Raw genomic sequence first — 15,621 nt, forward strand, 5'->3', positions numbered from 1 at the left:
AAAGCAGGCAGTGCAGCCAGAAGTGGCCCCTGCTCTCACTGTCTTTCCCAGTTGGTCAGGACTTGTCTTTTACCGCCAGTTCCTGATGAAGGAACATTTGTGCCATTATGGTATGGCCTTCCTTCCTGACAAGCCATGCTCCAAGTGCTGTGGCAGATGCTTCTTTTATACATTGTATTTAAGGATGATTTATTAATAAGCATTAATGAAACTGAATTTCTAGCTGTAATGATCTGTCCTGTCCCTTTAAGAGACAAGTCATGCCCACTCCCTCCCCTGCCCTTGCAGCCTGAGGCTCTTCCTTTTCTGTCTCTTCTGCCTTGCTCCATTCTCTCCTCCCCCCCCTCTTTCTCTGCTATTCTTTCCTTTCTTCCCTCATCCCTTCCATGACACACTAAATAAATATCCAACCTCACTCTGCATGGTGTGCCTATTCCATATCTCTGTCTCTTGTTTGCCACCACATGTCTCCCTGCCTGGAACTAGCCACCTTCGGAGACCTGCAGCGTGGTCTTATGGCATGCCCATCTGTCTGTCTCTCCTCGTGGCCTGTTGCAGCCACTCAGGGAACTGCGCCATCCCTGCCTAGAACTGGCTGCTCTCGGGACTCGCTACCATGGCATGCTGCCACCACTTGGGGACCTGCAGCTTTTCTGCCACTGCAGCCACCAGGGATCCAGGGATCCTGCCTCATTTTTATAAATCCATTACACTATCCCCTTTTATTCTTTTCTTTCACCCTGGTTAGTTCACGACAGCCCACCTTATCTCTCTGAATTAACAATTAAAGGCATTTTCTCATCTTTGCACTCAGGATTTACTTCACAGTTGGCCATTCCTGATAGATGGGCTTTAGCTGCAGTTAGTGTTACTAAGGCTCTGCTAGTTTGTTCATGCGATGCTGAATTGGGTCTTTCTTTAGCTTCATACAGTTGTGTTGTGCTGGTACATTGTCCTTTGGGATGGGATATGCTGTGAACAATGATAGACACTTCATCAGCCCGGAGCCAGAATTGTGAGATCACTCACCGCACCCGGGCCGTCCTCTACGCGCTCATCTCTCCAACCATTGCCATAGTTCCTTTCACAGAGGAGCCACGGGAGTTAAGGGATTTACTCAAGATGACAGGAAGGAGTGGAACCAGGACTCAAGGCTGTGCATAACCTGGTTGGAGCCTGTATACCTGATACAGAGTTCTCTCACAAACTAGAGAGCATATTCCTGCTCACCATGTGACCAGCTTTTTATAGTTTATGCAGGTTGTCTAGGCACTCTGTGCCTCTGTCATCAACTGTATCCCCAGCAAGATGTCTGCCGCGTTGTTCTGAGAATGGATGAAGGAATTTTCCCAAACTGATGCTTGTAACCACTTTTAGATGGGTTATCGCTAATGGATGTTGATTATTCCAGTTTATTATTTATTTATGCTTTTTTTCAAAGTATGCTAATATTACTTTAAACTAATCAATATTTAATAAAACATTTTAAGAGAAACATACTATAAACATAAACCTGTCTCACAATATCCATTCAACAGGATGTTAAAGAGACAAACCTCTTTATGGAAATCTATGAATTCACTGCAATAGAAGGTGAACACTGAAGAACCTGAAACCACCTTGAAAAGAAATAAATTTTAAAACTCAGGCTTAACATGAAGAATTATCCATCATGTATCCTCACTCCAAACTCAATTTATAAATGTTAAGACAGAATAGAAAGAAAAAGCAGGGAAATTCATTGATCAAAAAGATTAAGAAAACCAAAATGATGAATATTGCCCACTTCAGTCATCTTGGTCTATCAACACTTTTCACCTAAGATATGTCACTTTTACTGGGTTCCAAAGTGAAGTTGTATTGCAACTGATATGAAATAGAGCTTATTGGAAATGCAGTCAAGTTTAATTTTCCCATAGCCTTGCCAGCTTCTTAATTTAAAATAACAAAAATTAAAGTATTAAAGATGAAACAATAAAATGAAAGCCTTCCTGTGGGAGACTCACACGTACCCCTTCCCTACTGGGAAAAGCAAATAAGCTAATGAGGATTTGTTGCTTAAATTTTAATGCCCAAGTTTCTCTGAACACTGAGCTCAAATGAATTTAGTATGAGTTCTAAACAGATATACCTGGCCACCTCACCTGGATGCCTCTTCCCGCTGCATGTCCATTGTCTGTTCCTGAGGATTCTTTCATGGGACAGTCTCAGGATGTAGTCTCTAGCAAAGGTTTGATTCCTGTAGGGTTTCTAAAACTGTCCATAAAGCCCCAGTCTGGAGAACTTTTAGATGACACAAATTCTTTGGTTTTGCTTTGAGACAGGGTTTCTCTGTGTAACAGCCCTAGCTGTCCTGGAACTTGTTCTGTTGACCAGGCTGGCCTCAGACTCCTCAAACAGAGATCCACCTGCCTCTGCCTCCTGAGCACTTGGATTAAAGGTGTGCGCCACCACTAGCTGGCAGGCACAAAGTCTTAAGAAACAGAGTGTGGCTATGAACTGGGGGATGGGTCTTCCTGGAGCTTGTGGCCTCATCTATGGGGGCCATTAGCAGTTCCTTCTCAGATCGCCTCTCTGACTACACAGTGCAAAAGCAGCAGCTCTGGGGATGGCATCTGAAGCAAGATGGAAAGGCTCCGTGGAGCTGGAAAGATGGAGAACGACACAGTGAAATGCTGAAGGGTGATCTGTTCCCCTCAGGGTTGTCCCTGCCCTGGGCGTTCATTCATTTCCCTACTGTAGCTGTTTTCATTAAGATTAAGTATCGGGCATTGACCCGTGGACGTGTTTGGCCTAGGATTCTGAATTAGGGGCCCTTGTTTCTTGCCATATTGAAAGCAACGTATGCTACCACAAGACCAAGTGCCTTGTAATGAAGTTTTGAGAAACTATTAGGTTAACTAAATTAAATCACTGCTCATAATGTTGATTGATGATTAAAGATATGCCTTGGCTCTAGGATGGCTTTGGCTCTTACGCTCTGTCCTATTCATTTTTACTTGTTCATTTTGTCAGGTGGGGGGATGTGGTGGTGAGCAAGGTGGGCACATTTACTTTGAGAGTTAGGACATACATTCTAATCTATTGAAGAGAGGGTACTTGTATGTTTTCAACTATTCTATATTAAAGTCAGAGTAGCTTGTCACAGATGTCATTTATTTCCATTTATTTTTAAGGCAGTTGGACTATTAAAATTTGGAAGACCATACTTAACATATAGTATATTATGAAATGCCCTAAATGAAGTGCCATGGTGTCGTTTGTACAAAAGCCATCTCACCACCCATGATACCTCACAGACTGCTCTGCAGAATTCATTTCCTATACACTAGTCAGTAACACCGGGCAACTGACCTGTTCTTATCTCTACACAGTACTTTTTTTTTTTTTTTTTTGGTTTTTCGAGACAGGTTTTCCCTGTAGTTTCTAGAGCCTGTCCTGGAACTAGCTCTTGTAGGCCAGGCTGGCCTCGAACTCAGAGATCCGCCTGCCTCTGCCTCCCGAGTGCTGGGATTAAAGGCGTGCGCCACCACCGCCCGGCCTTACACAGAACATTTTCAACACTAAGAAAATAAATGAACACCAGTAAATAAAAAGTTTGAGAGTTCTTTTTCCCCATCAGTACTTCAGTGAGCCAGTTATTACTTTAATATAAGATCCACTTCTAAAGAAGTCCCAACCATTGCTGATCAGTCTATATATAATACTCTTTCCCCTTCATTCCCACAACACACAAGCTTCAAAGTTGTGTTCCTGTGCCTGTTACCAAGTGACCGGCCTTCTTTTAAGACTCTTACCTATTTACAGTCAGCTTACTCATTCCTTGAGGGAAGCAGATTCAGCAATCATTCACCAAAAGGTGCAATCGAGAGATCGCAGGGTCCTGTGTTACCCTGATCAGCCTCTGGTGAAAGCCTGAAGCCATGCATAGAACTGAACCCAATATAGACTTTATTCTGCACACGTAAATGCAGACACACAGACATAAGATGAAGTTTAATTTACAGGTTAGGCCTAGTAAAAGATTAACTACAACCATTATAAATGTAATTATAATAACAAATTACAATAAAAATGTATACACAGTTTGTGAGTTCTTGAGTTTTTACTTGCCATATTCAGGGTGAACATGCCTACAGGTGCTAGAAACTGCAGGAAACACAACCGTGGCTAGGAGAGATGACTGTGTCCTGTTTTGTTTCTAATATCCACAATAAGACTGTGCTTGGTTGCAAACTTAGCCTTTTTGATGACAGTGGTTCCCTGACCTCATAAAGGCTAGTGCATCTCTGGTAACTCAATCTGTTGTGAAATTTCACATTCATTTATTCAGAATAAGAAATGAATCAAAACTTAAAATTTCTCCACTCTCATCTGGATGGTGGAACTTGTACCACTTCCTTCAAAAGTGAAAAGGCACTTGAAGCTGAGTGTCTGACTTTATGCCCAAGCCAACAGAACCACCAGTGTTCAGACTGTCCTGATTTTAAATATCTGAGTTGGTCTTAAAATAAGAAGATGCTGCATTATAACTTTTATTTCACCAGTCATTTTGTAGAAAAGTTAGGAAAGGTTTATTCATTTTTAAGTATTAATTTTAGAATTCTAAAAGCGTACAAATGGCATTTGTCTTTGGATTCACAGAAAACTCTAGATATTCATATGTGAATTATTTAAACTCCCACAACACATGCACTTTTGCTTTTCAAGCATGAGTTATAATTTAATTAAAAACTTCTGGTGCATTGCTAGTGTTTTAAATATTAATATGTTTCATGGATCACTTTCGATTATCTGCTGTCTTGAAATTCTTGAAGATGTCAGATTTTTAAGATTCCCAAAGTCGCACTTGGAATTGTCTGTTGAGGCAAAGGGGACTGTGATAATTACACACATCCATTAAGATTAGCAGAGGAGATAAACTTGGGGGAGGCTTAATGGGCCTGTCTCAGTGACAGCCAGCAAAGAGCATTTGGCGTGATTAAGGATGGGTTTGAATGGAGTTGAAAATCCACTCTCATTATGGACACCCAGTGGAAGCTGCATCACAAATACCAAATTCCCCAGAAGAGTGGCAAGGCGGGGAAGCTTTGAAGTCCACTGTGGCCACCATGCAGATCGTTCTCTTCCCGTTCTGTCTGTGCTGTCAGAATCACTTTGTGATGCCCAGTTCCACTCCCTGCATCTCAGAGAAGAGGCGACCTGTTGATCTGTGTGTTTCAGGTCGTCCGCAGATTCGTCAAGGACTGGCTGGAGAGGAAGAAGCCCCCTTTCGGTGCCGTCAGCAGCAGCGTGCTCCTCATGATCATCTACACCACCTTCTGCGACACCTTCTCCAACCCGCACATTGACCTGGATAAAGTCAGCCTCGTCCTCATCCTCTTCATAAGTAAGTCAGAATTCAGGAGGGCCTGCCGCCCCCTGGCCTCCCCTGCAGTATTGTGAAGCAGTTCCATTCCCTTGGCTGTTGTTTTATTTGCTCACTGACTTGATCTTATATATATGCCCTTTAGAAAGACATCAGCCCTAAACCTGCCATCCTAGTCTGCTTGACTTTTATGTTCCGTGCACCATTTTCTGATCCGCAGTAATTTGTGTTAGATAAGAGAAGCCGTAATATCTGCCACATTCTACACTGGATGTGCTGCGGTTCAGCAAGTCACCAGTTTAAGTTAAACTCAACCTCATCTCTTGCAGTGACTTCAGAAAGATTTGTGACATAGGATGTTATTTTTTATATTTATTTATTTTTTTATTATGTATACAATATTCTGTCTGTGTGTCTGCCTGAAGACCAGAAGAGGGCACCAGACCTCATTACAGATGGTTGTGAGCCACCATGTGGTTGCTGGGAATTGAACTCAGGACCTTTGGAAGAGCAGGCAATGCTCTTACCCGCTGAGCCATCTCTCCAGCCCCAACATAGGATGTTATTGTACATTGATAATAATTCAGCTGCATTGGATAATGTGGAAAAGCTTCTATCTTAGTTTTAATAAAGTTTATATAAAGAAATGGCTCCTTACTATTAAGCAGCAGCATACTTTAAATGTCATTAACTACTAAAGTTTAAAGAGAAACTTTGTATTCTAGTTGTCCTGTAATTTCAGGCATGACTTTTATTAATATTACAATAGCAAATAATCTTTTTTAACATCAAGATGAGTTATTTCAAGCAATATATTATGCATACATAATGTATTTGTGCTGTTCAGCTCTTAGTATAAGCCAGTTCTTTTAAATTCAACAAATGAGATCATTAAATTCACCTCAAAGGGTGTTCTGGATCTTCCTGAGTGCTGACGTCATCAGCTGTGTCCGAAGAGAACAGCTTGAGTCCAGTCTCTTATGCTTCTGCCAGTTTAGCAGTGTATATCAGTTTCGTTGTTTTTCATTTTAAACAAGTTTTAGGTTGAGCTCAGCAGGCTACTTGAGACTCTTGTGGCACCAGTTCCTACTCAGTCCACTGTCTTGTCTTGTTTTTTCCTCAGTAGTCTCCGTTCAACTGAGTTTCATGCTTTTGACCTTCGTCTTTTCAACGCGGTAAGTGGTTGGTATGTCCTGTTGGCCTCCTTGTTTGGCTGCTGTATTGCAGTGCTGTCCTATGTTCCCTCCTGTCTGGCTGACCATTTTCTCTCAGTGCTGCCACTTGGGAACTGTAGACATCACTAAAGGGTCTGTGTCAGAGCCTTGTCTGCTTGCACAGCCCTGTCCATTCTCCTGGCCTAGCTGGAAGCTTCCTGATGAGACTCTAGCTGGGCTTCCCCATGTCCCAGCGCTGTTATTTACCTTACCTGGTAGATCTCGTCCCTGACTGTCTTAGTAAGACTTAAGGACTCCTGATATTTAAGATGGAAATAGTCTTTTTTTCTGCAGCTTCTTCTTCCTCCCTTATGTTTAAATAGAATACCTGTCTTAGCTAGGGTTTCTATTGCTCTGTACAGTCACCATAACTGTGGCAACTCTTATAAAGGAAAACATTTAATTGGGAGTGGAGGCTTCCAGTTCAGAGGTTCCATCATCACCATGTCAGGATATGGTGGCATGCAGGCAGACATGGTGCTGGAGAAAGAACTGAGAGTTCTACATCTTAATCTACAGGAAGTGATCTGCCACACTGGGTGTAGCTTGAGCATATATGAGACCACAAAGCCCACCCCCACAGTGACGCACTTCCTAATAGTGTTACTCCCTATGGACGAAACACGCTAACACATTATCCATGGGAGACATACCCATACAAACCATCACAATACCATTTTCATCCATATAAACAATGTAGCTTGCCATGTCCTTTTCCTCCTGCCCTCCGACAGGCATCCCTAACATATTCCCCCTCCCATTCATGTCCTCTCCTTTTGGGTTTGTGGAACCCACCGAATCCAGTTAGAACTGGTTTTTGGCATGTTGGAACCTCTGCTGGCTTAATATCATTCAGGCAACCATAGCTTCAGGGAATTTATGAGCGCAATGGCCATTCCATGACCAAAAGCCAGCCTGCATGGCTCTCTTCAGCTCTCACAGTCTTCCCACCTCTCTCACAAGAGCTTCCCCGAGCTTCCACAAAGCAGCCCTGGCTGGCCTGGAGCTCATTTTATAGATGAGGGTGGCCTCAAAGTCACAGAGATAAACCATCACACACATCTATTTTTTTATTTTTAACGGAACCTCCATTTCCAGAGTTACTCAAACTGGAGCCCTTAGCATCATTATTTGGTAGACAGTTACCTGCTTCTGTCTTACATATTTTACTCCCAATTCTACTTCCCTCTTCGAGGCTCTCGGTGCCGTGGTAGCTCCACTTCTAGCCTGAACATTTCTTAAATATTTCTTTTAGCTTCCAGTGACTTGGGACCATAGTCTTGTTCCAGTATCCCCAAAGCTTAGCCAGAACCTGCAAAATGATGTTCATTTTGTAAGTCTATTTTGCAGTTGTGAGAGACCATGGCTTTCAGTCTGCCTAAGCTTTAGGTTGAGGTAAAATCTTTGCTGTTTCCTAGAACCACCTCGTGCTTTCTCATTTCTGTTAGGTTGTTGCAGCTATCCCCGTGTGCAGCTTGGTCTCCATGCCTACACTATCTTTCCTTCTCTCTCTCTCTCTCTCTCTCTCTCTCTCTCTCTCTCTCTCTCTCTCTCTCTCTCTCTATCTCATGTGTGTGTGTGTGTGTGTGTGTGTGTGTATGTGTGTAAGAAGGTTCATGCTGTAGCCCAGGCTGGCCCGACGCTCCCCCTTGGTGGCTTTAGACTCAAGCAATTTTCCCCTCTCAGCTTCCCTAGTGCACCACCATGCCCCGCTCATCTTTCCTGCTCTTGAAGGCTTACATTAAATGCCATTTCTTCTGCTGGCAGAATTCATTCAGTACATACTACTTAAGCCTGGGGAACGAGAAAGACGTCAGAGTGAATGTCTCAAATAAGAGATGATTCTAGTCCTGCGTGAGTTTTTACAGATCAAATATGTGACGTCGAAGGGGTCCATTCAGCCAGCCCGTGATCAGATAGAAGGAAGCACTGTCAAAGAGTGGTGGAGCTGACTTCATGGGAGCGATGGTGATATGGGAGAAGTAGCGATGATACACATCTGTTGGCACGTGTACATACATAGGATACGGTGGGTGGTATCAGAGCAAGATCCGGATTCGAGCTAGTTCTGGGAGCACTGCACTGGCTCAGCTCTCCTGGCCCTGGGCTGCTGGTGTTGGCAGTGAGCTCCTACAGGAAGAGGGCATGGGCTCGCATGAAGCTTGATGCTCTGTCGGGTTTGTGAGTGGGTAGGTTGGGGCCTCACTCGAGGTTCTGGGCTCTTAGAGCACTTGGTTTAGCTGATTGTTTGGAGTCAAGAAAAACGAATTGGTTGCTATACTTCAAAACATTTTTCTAAATTTAAGGTCATGACTTACGAAGTAAGAATAAAGCTTAGAGCATTTAAGTCACCAAGAAATAGATGTGTTTGCTGTTCCCTGTGGCAGAGGTAGTTCTCCGAGGTCCCCTTGAGAACAGCCCTACTTTTATTCCTGTTACTCTAATAAAACACCCCGACAGAAGCAGCACAAGCGGGAAAGGGTCTTTGTGGTCACAGTTCCAGGTGACGCTCCACGCTGCAGGGAAATGCAGATGGCAGGAGCGCAAGCAGCTGGTCACAGTCCATCCACAGCTCAGAGCAGAGCGCAGTGCGTTAATGCATGTGTGCTAGTACTCGGGGTGAGGCGCTTCTCTGTTCTGTACAATGCAGAACTTCCTGCCACTCACAGTGGGCACATCTTCCCCCTCACTTCCCTGCCAGACACACCCACAGGTCAACCCACTCTAGCTAGTCCTTCATGAATTGTGTCACATCTACCATTAAAACCAGTCATAAAAGACATAGGGGACGGGGTTCATGCCTGGACTTCCAGGAGTGCTGCGAGGAGGGGCGTTGTGACTAATTCAGTTAAAGCTCGCAGTTATTGGTGTGCAATAGAATGATCTTTCAATAGGACCTTGGTCTTGAAATCCTGCTTCTCTGCTGTGTTCAGCTGTGCCTTGAACTTTTCCCTAACCCACTGTCAGACATAGACATTCTCTGGCAAACCATAGCATGGAGTAACTGTACCTATGCGCCCATGCTCCAGGGTAATGGTCCTACAGCCCAGGAACAGTCTGTTAAAAACTGCAGTTTTCAAGGGGGGAAAATTTAGGAGATGGCTTTCATGCTGTTTTCTTACTGAGGAATCTCATGGTTTCTAAGGGTCTGCCTGGAGGAGGAAAGACACCTGTCCCATGCCAGGGATTGTGCATGTGATGCTTCATGTAAACTGACGGCAATTTGATGATATTGTTACATTTCATTGCTGTTTTTCAGAGTAGAACCCATATTTACAGGTTCATTTAGGAATTTGCCTAAAACTCGGACAATCCTTCCAGGTACTACACCTAAAATTAAAATCTATTTAAATGTTATATTTGCAAAATGCTTGCCTATTCACCTTGTTTTAAAATATACTTTAATTACTTTTCAAAATTCATAAAGTGGGACTGGGGCGATGTTTCAGCGACTACTCTTATAGAGGATTGGAGTTCAGTTCCCAGCACCCATCTTAGGTGGCCCACAGCTGCCTGTTACAGGGGATCTGATGCCCCCATCTGGCCTCCTGGAGCACTGCACTCAGTGTGCACATGCCCACACACAGACACACACGTGCAAACGATTTAAAGTAATAAATCTTATAATTGACACTACTTATTTCACTCAGAGCATTTGTAAAGAATGTTTAACTGACTCCTTCAAGTCCACATAGACACACACAAAACATTTGTGACAGGCTTTAAACTAGGTCCACTGACTCCACTGGGGTCTGTTCTCGTTTCCTACTTTTGCTTCTTTTCTACTTTTAATTGATTAAATCTGCCTGCCCCCATCTCTTTCCCCCTCTTGCTTTTCTTTCCCCGTGTTCATTTATTCCCTACCAGCTCAGAAAATCTAGAACCAATCTGGACAAGAAACCTGTCAATGTTCAAACCCTTTGCCTGCTCCAGTGACATGCAGCACCAGGCTGGTGATGCATTCAAACCCTTTGCCTGCTCCGGTGACATCCGGCGCCACGCTAATGATGGGAATTTGCCATAAAGCCAAGAGAGACCCAGCTTGGAAAATGGAGCTTCCTGCCACCCTCTGCTTTTCTAATTAGCATTTTTTAGGGTTCTTAATCTGGAATGTTACCATACTAGAGAGAATGTAAAACTGATTTATAAGTGATTATTCTGCACTCCAAAATGAGTCCAAAATCCCAGTACCAGACACCAGTACCCTGTCCAATAGGCTTTTATTTATTTATGTTGCTTTTCCTTATTAAAAAAAATAGAGACATAAGAAGTCTGAGAGAGCTAAACAATCAGTTCTAAAACCCACAGTAAAAGACCCAGTGCAGACTAAGTCCTCAGTAAGCATAGACATGCTCAGACATTTGTGCCATCGAGATATCTTCTGGTATATGGGAAGCCAGTGCTGGTGGACAGGGCGTCAGCTCCCCTGATGCTGTGATGCAGCCCAGGCCCCTTTTCCGTCACAGGTGCTAGGAAATGGGCAGGTCAGCCACATACAGTGACTGGTCCACGCAGCTTCTGCCGCTTCGGAAGGCTGTCCCAGTTTTGTTTGTTTTGATGTTGAAAGCTTTAGGACAAAAGAAAGCAATGCTTAAAATGTATGAAAGACACCTCGGTAGGCTGCCGACTGGGTAGCTGCTAGAGTGACTAACTCGTTAAGAAAGGAAAAGAAGGAAGCCTTTCTGTGTTCACTCTGTCCCCAGAGGAGGAGGCTGGGCTGCAGGGAGGAGAAGGGGGACATTTGGAGGTGAGCGCCTACACCCCAGACTTCGGGATAACCTGATGGCAATGATGTCTTTGTTTTTAAAAGGCGGGCAAAGGCTCACAAAGGAGCCTCCCGAGGCTCCGCAGCACATCTGACAGAGCGCTTGCTCTCTGAGGACCTTTTCTGCCCCACATTCTGTGCCTCTGCTAGAGAAACCTGGCATGCCTTCCTCTGTGGGTACAGAGGAAGACACAATAAATATTATAAGGAAACCGCTGATTGAAAGCTTTGCTAGAGAGAATTCTTAAGAAACCAGTTGGGAAGCAAAGGATATAAGCACCGGGGGGGGGGGGGGGGAGCCAAAGTGATCAAAAGAATGCTAAAAGCAGGATACAAAGAAAATCAATATTTAAAGGGTTAAGGTAGGGGTTAGAAAATGAGAAGTAACTAGGATTGCTTCAGTCGGCACACAGATGCTCGCCGCTGGGGATGACTCCAGGCCCTCACTGGACACTGTCCTGTGTTGTTGTGCTTTTGCATCTTGATGCCACCCTCCACAGAGTGTAGACAAGGGCGGGCTACTGACCCAGGCAACTCCCTGCTTCCCATCCACTAGATTCTGAAGTGGTTTTCTATTTTGCTTTTAGTGGTTTCTTTATGAGACGATAACATGACCCCAGTATGTGGGACAGGTTACTATCTACTTTGTGACTTTGGGTGTGTTGGGCTTCTGGTCCCTCTTCAGAAGAAGCAGGGCAGGAATGCCACCTCCTTCGATGACAATCCTAAGAAGACACCCTGGATGCAAAGTGCTTAGAAAGGTGCTCAGCGACACTCAGTGCTGTGGTCACTCTCATGAGTAGAGAACCATCTGGGCATGTGCCTGTGGGTCTTAAAATCCACACCATAGAGCCTGTTACAGGATAGCTAGAAGCAAGCTGGCCCGAGAGGGTGGATGGATTTCAAACACAAGCCCTTGGCACTTGGTATTCCATCCTAAGGCCCTGTCCTCCTTCCTGCTAATGGAGTTTGTGCTCTGGACCACAGCAGTGCTCCAGTCCACACAGCCCTGGCTCGCTGCTCTCCTCCCCTGAGCAGAACAAGCGCGACCCCACCCCGCATGTCCTCTTGCCACACTGGAAGGGCTGCTCCAGGGAGGAGTGTCAACCAGAGTCTCGTGGACCCGAGGAATGTGCTGTGATCTGAACAAGAGGGAGCGGATCTCAGGCAGTCTCCGGAAACACTCTACAACAAAAGACAGAGAGGCCTTTGCACGCGACTGGCACCGTGTGTCTGTGGGAACATCCCCACAGCTACACACCCCTCCAGAGGGAAGCCTCTTCAGTCTGCCACGTTCCCTTATCTGTCTAAAGCGAGGGGAATACCTTCCATGACGTGGTCACTCCTGTATTAATGCTCTTCCTCACTATTTTCTGTACTGTTCATCACCTTGCTTTTCTGCTTTGCTTCCAGCTCAGAAAAAAAAAGAAAGAAAGAAACTCTGTTTGCTCCTTTTGTGTGATCCTCTTGGGACTGTTGGGAGACCTAGACTTACCAGTTTCTTCATATTGCTCTCTTCCCCTTGCTCTCTCTCTCTTCTTCCCTCCCCCTCCTCTCTCCCTCCTTCCCTCCCTCCTTCTCTTCCTTCTCTCCTCCCCCACATTCCTCTCTTCCGTAGTCCTTTGCAACTTTAAATAAATCAACTCTTTGACTCCCCAACCCCAGTGGCTATCTCTTCCATTCTGTCCCCATGCGTGACTCGGTGTGCCTCCCAATTCAGAATGCTCAGAGCCCCTCATATCCCGTTTTCCTCTCTAAAAGTAATAGTTATGATAATAAGAATGTTACTAGTATGTCATAAGTGCTTGCAATGTGTACATTCTTAAACATTTGCCTTTATCCTCACAGAGGGAAGTAAGATTATCCTGGGGGTTTAAAATCAAGCATGCTTGTCCCCAAAGGCCGCACTTTCCAGCTCTGGCAGGAGCACTGCTTGGGGAGGAGCAGTGGACTTTCTGGTCATCCACATTCCATATGGCCATTTCCTGCCCTTCCACGGGCCCTTCTAGCTTCCCACTTAGGTCATCCTCTCCATCTTCGGTCTCAGACTGGTCTGCTCCTATGGTTACTTCTGAGAAACAAATTTCATCATATGACTCTCGCATTCCCACTTGCTTTATCTTCAAGTTCACACTCCTGCTCACAAGCCAGTCTTCCTGAAGAAGCCTGAAGAGTCTGCTCTTTGCCTGTCTCAGGCTCCAGGTTTCCCATCTCTATCTTCTAGGGGGTTCAGTGTGCTCCTTTGTCATAGCCCACCCCTCTAGGTAACAGGGCGTTCTTTCCTTCCAATGACAAATCTTCCTCTCTCTCTCTCTCTCTCTCTCTCTCTCTCTCTCTCTCTCTCTCTCTCTCTCTCTCTCTCTCTCTCTCTCCCTTACCCTCCCTTCACCTCTTACCCCCTCTTCTGCATACAGAAGAAGATATTTACCTATATTCCTGTCCTGCCATAGTCCAGATCTTTGCCCGAGAGTTCCCTCCCCATAGCTTACCACAGGGATAAAGGGATGGAAAATGTTAGTCGTGCAGCATGATATTTAAAGAGCAAGAGAACATGAGCGTCAGCGTGAGACAGTAAGGCCGCCTTGTTGAAGTCCGGTGCTACTCATCTGCGGGGCGCCCCGTGCAGGGCAGACAGACCGCAGAGGAGAGGAGACGAGACCAGGACGGTGTCCGTGGGATGGGTTAAGAGAGGCCTTCAAACCTTCTCTCCAGTGAGTATGACACAAGATATAGGATCTACTTAGGGATTTTTTAAATAGGGATTAAGATGTTTCCCCCATCAAAACTTACAGATGGGGAGATGAGGTTACTTAGGGAAATGTAGACCTGTTCATTAGAAACTTTTTCTTCTTTTTTTTTTTTATTGATTTTTATTGAGCTCTACATTTTTCTCTGCCCCCCTCCCTGCCTCTCCACCTTCAACTCTCCCCCAAGGTCCCCATACTCCCAATTTACTTAGGAGATCTTGTCTTTTTCTACTTCCCATGCAGATTAGATCTATGTAAGTCTCTCTTAGTGTCCTCATTGTTGTCTAAATTCTCTGGGATTGTGGTTTGTAGGCTGGTTTTCTTTGCTTTATGTTTAAAAACCACCTATGAATGAGTACATGTGATAATTGTCTTTCTGTGTCTGGGTTACCTCACTCAAAATAATGTTTTCTAGCTCCATCCATTTTCCTGCAAAATTCAAGATGTCGTTATTTTTTTCTGCTGTGTAGTACTCCATTGTGTAAAATGTACCACATTTTCCTTGTCCATTCTTCAGTCAAGGGGCATTTAGGTTGTTTCCAGGTTCTGGCTATGACAAACAAAGCTGCTATGAACATAGTTGAGCACATGTCCTTGTGGCAAGAGCATTGAGCATCCTTTGGATATATACCCAAAAGTGGTATTACTGGGTCTTGAGGAACGTTGGTTCCTAATTTCTTGAGAAATCGCCACACTGACATCCAAAGAGGTTGTACCAGCTTGCATTCCCACCAGCAATGCAGAAGTGTTCCCTTTACCCCACAACCTCTCCTGCATAAGTAATTAGTGGTTTTTTTTTTTTTTTATCTTGGCCATTCTTACAGGTATAAGATGGAATCTCAGAGTTGTTTTGATTTGCATTCCTCTGATGACTAAGGATGTTGAACATTTTCTTAAATGTCTTTCAGCCTTTTTAGATTTCTCTGTTGAGAGTTCTATACCCCATTTTTTTAAATTGGGTTATTTGTTCTATTGATGACCAATTTCTTGAGTTCTTTGTATATTTTGGAGATCAGACCTCTGTCTGATGTGGGGTTAGTGAAGATCTTTTCCCATTCTGTAGGCTGTCGTTTTGTTATGTTGACCGTGTCCTTTGCTTTACAGAAGCTTTTCAGTTTCAGGAGGTCCCATTTATTAATTGTTTCTCTCAGTGTCTGTGCTGCTGGGATTATATTTAGGAAGTGGTTCCCTGTGCCAAAGAGTTCAAGTGTACTTCCCACTTTCTCTTTTAGAAGGTTCAGTGTGGCTGGCTTTATGTTGAGGTCTTTGATCCATTTGGACTTGTTTTGTGCATGGTGATAGATATGGGTCTATTTTCATTCTTCTACATGTTGATATCCAGTTATACCAGCACCATTTGTTAAATATGCTTTCTTTTTCCATTTGATATTTTTTGCTTCTTTGTCAAAAATCAGGTGTTTGAAGTTGTATGGATCCAGGTCTTCTATTCAGTTCCATTGGTCCTCCTGTCTGTTCTTATGCCAATACCAGGCTGTTTTCAGTACTGTAGCTCTGTAGTAGAGTTTG

General features: G+C 44.3%; 1 protein-coding gene across 6 annotated transcripts in view; it reads left to right on the top strand.

The window, feature by feature from the left end:
• Positions 1 to 15,621, top strand: part of Slc10a7 (solute carrier family 10 member 7) — a 214,165-nt gene that overhangs the window by 176,001 nt on the left and 22,543 nt on the right. For 5 of the 6 annotated variants that reach the window (XM_038312442.2, XM_038312438.2, XM_038312440.2 and 2 more), the window contains 2 exons: positions 5,224 to 5,389; positions 6,492 to 6,543. In XM_038312442.2, coding sequence (XP_038168370.1) covers positions 5,224 to 5,389; positions 6,492 to 6,543 — 218 coding nt within the window. The remainder of the gene's footprint in view (positions 1 to 5,223; positions 5,390 to 6,491; positions 6,544 to 15,621) is intronic. The other variant, XM_038312439.2, reaches the window with a different exon arrangement.

This window comes from Arvicola amphibius, chromosome 15, assembly GCF_903992535.2.
Source record: "Arvicola amphibius chromosome 15, mArvAmp1.2, whole genome shotgun sequence".
NCBI lineage: Eukaryota > Metazoa > Chordata > Mammalia > Rodentia > Cricetidae > Arvicola > Arvicola amphibius.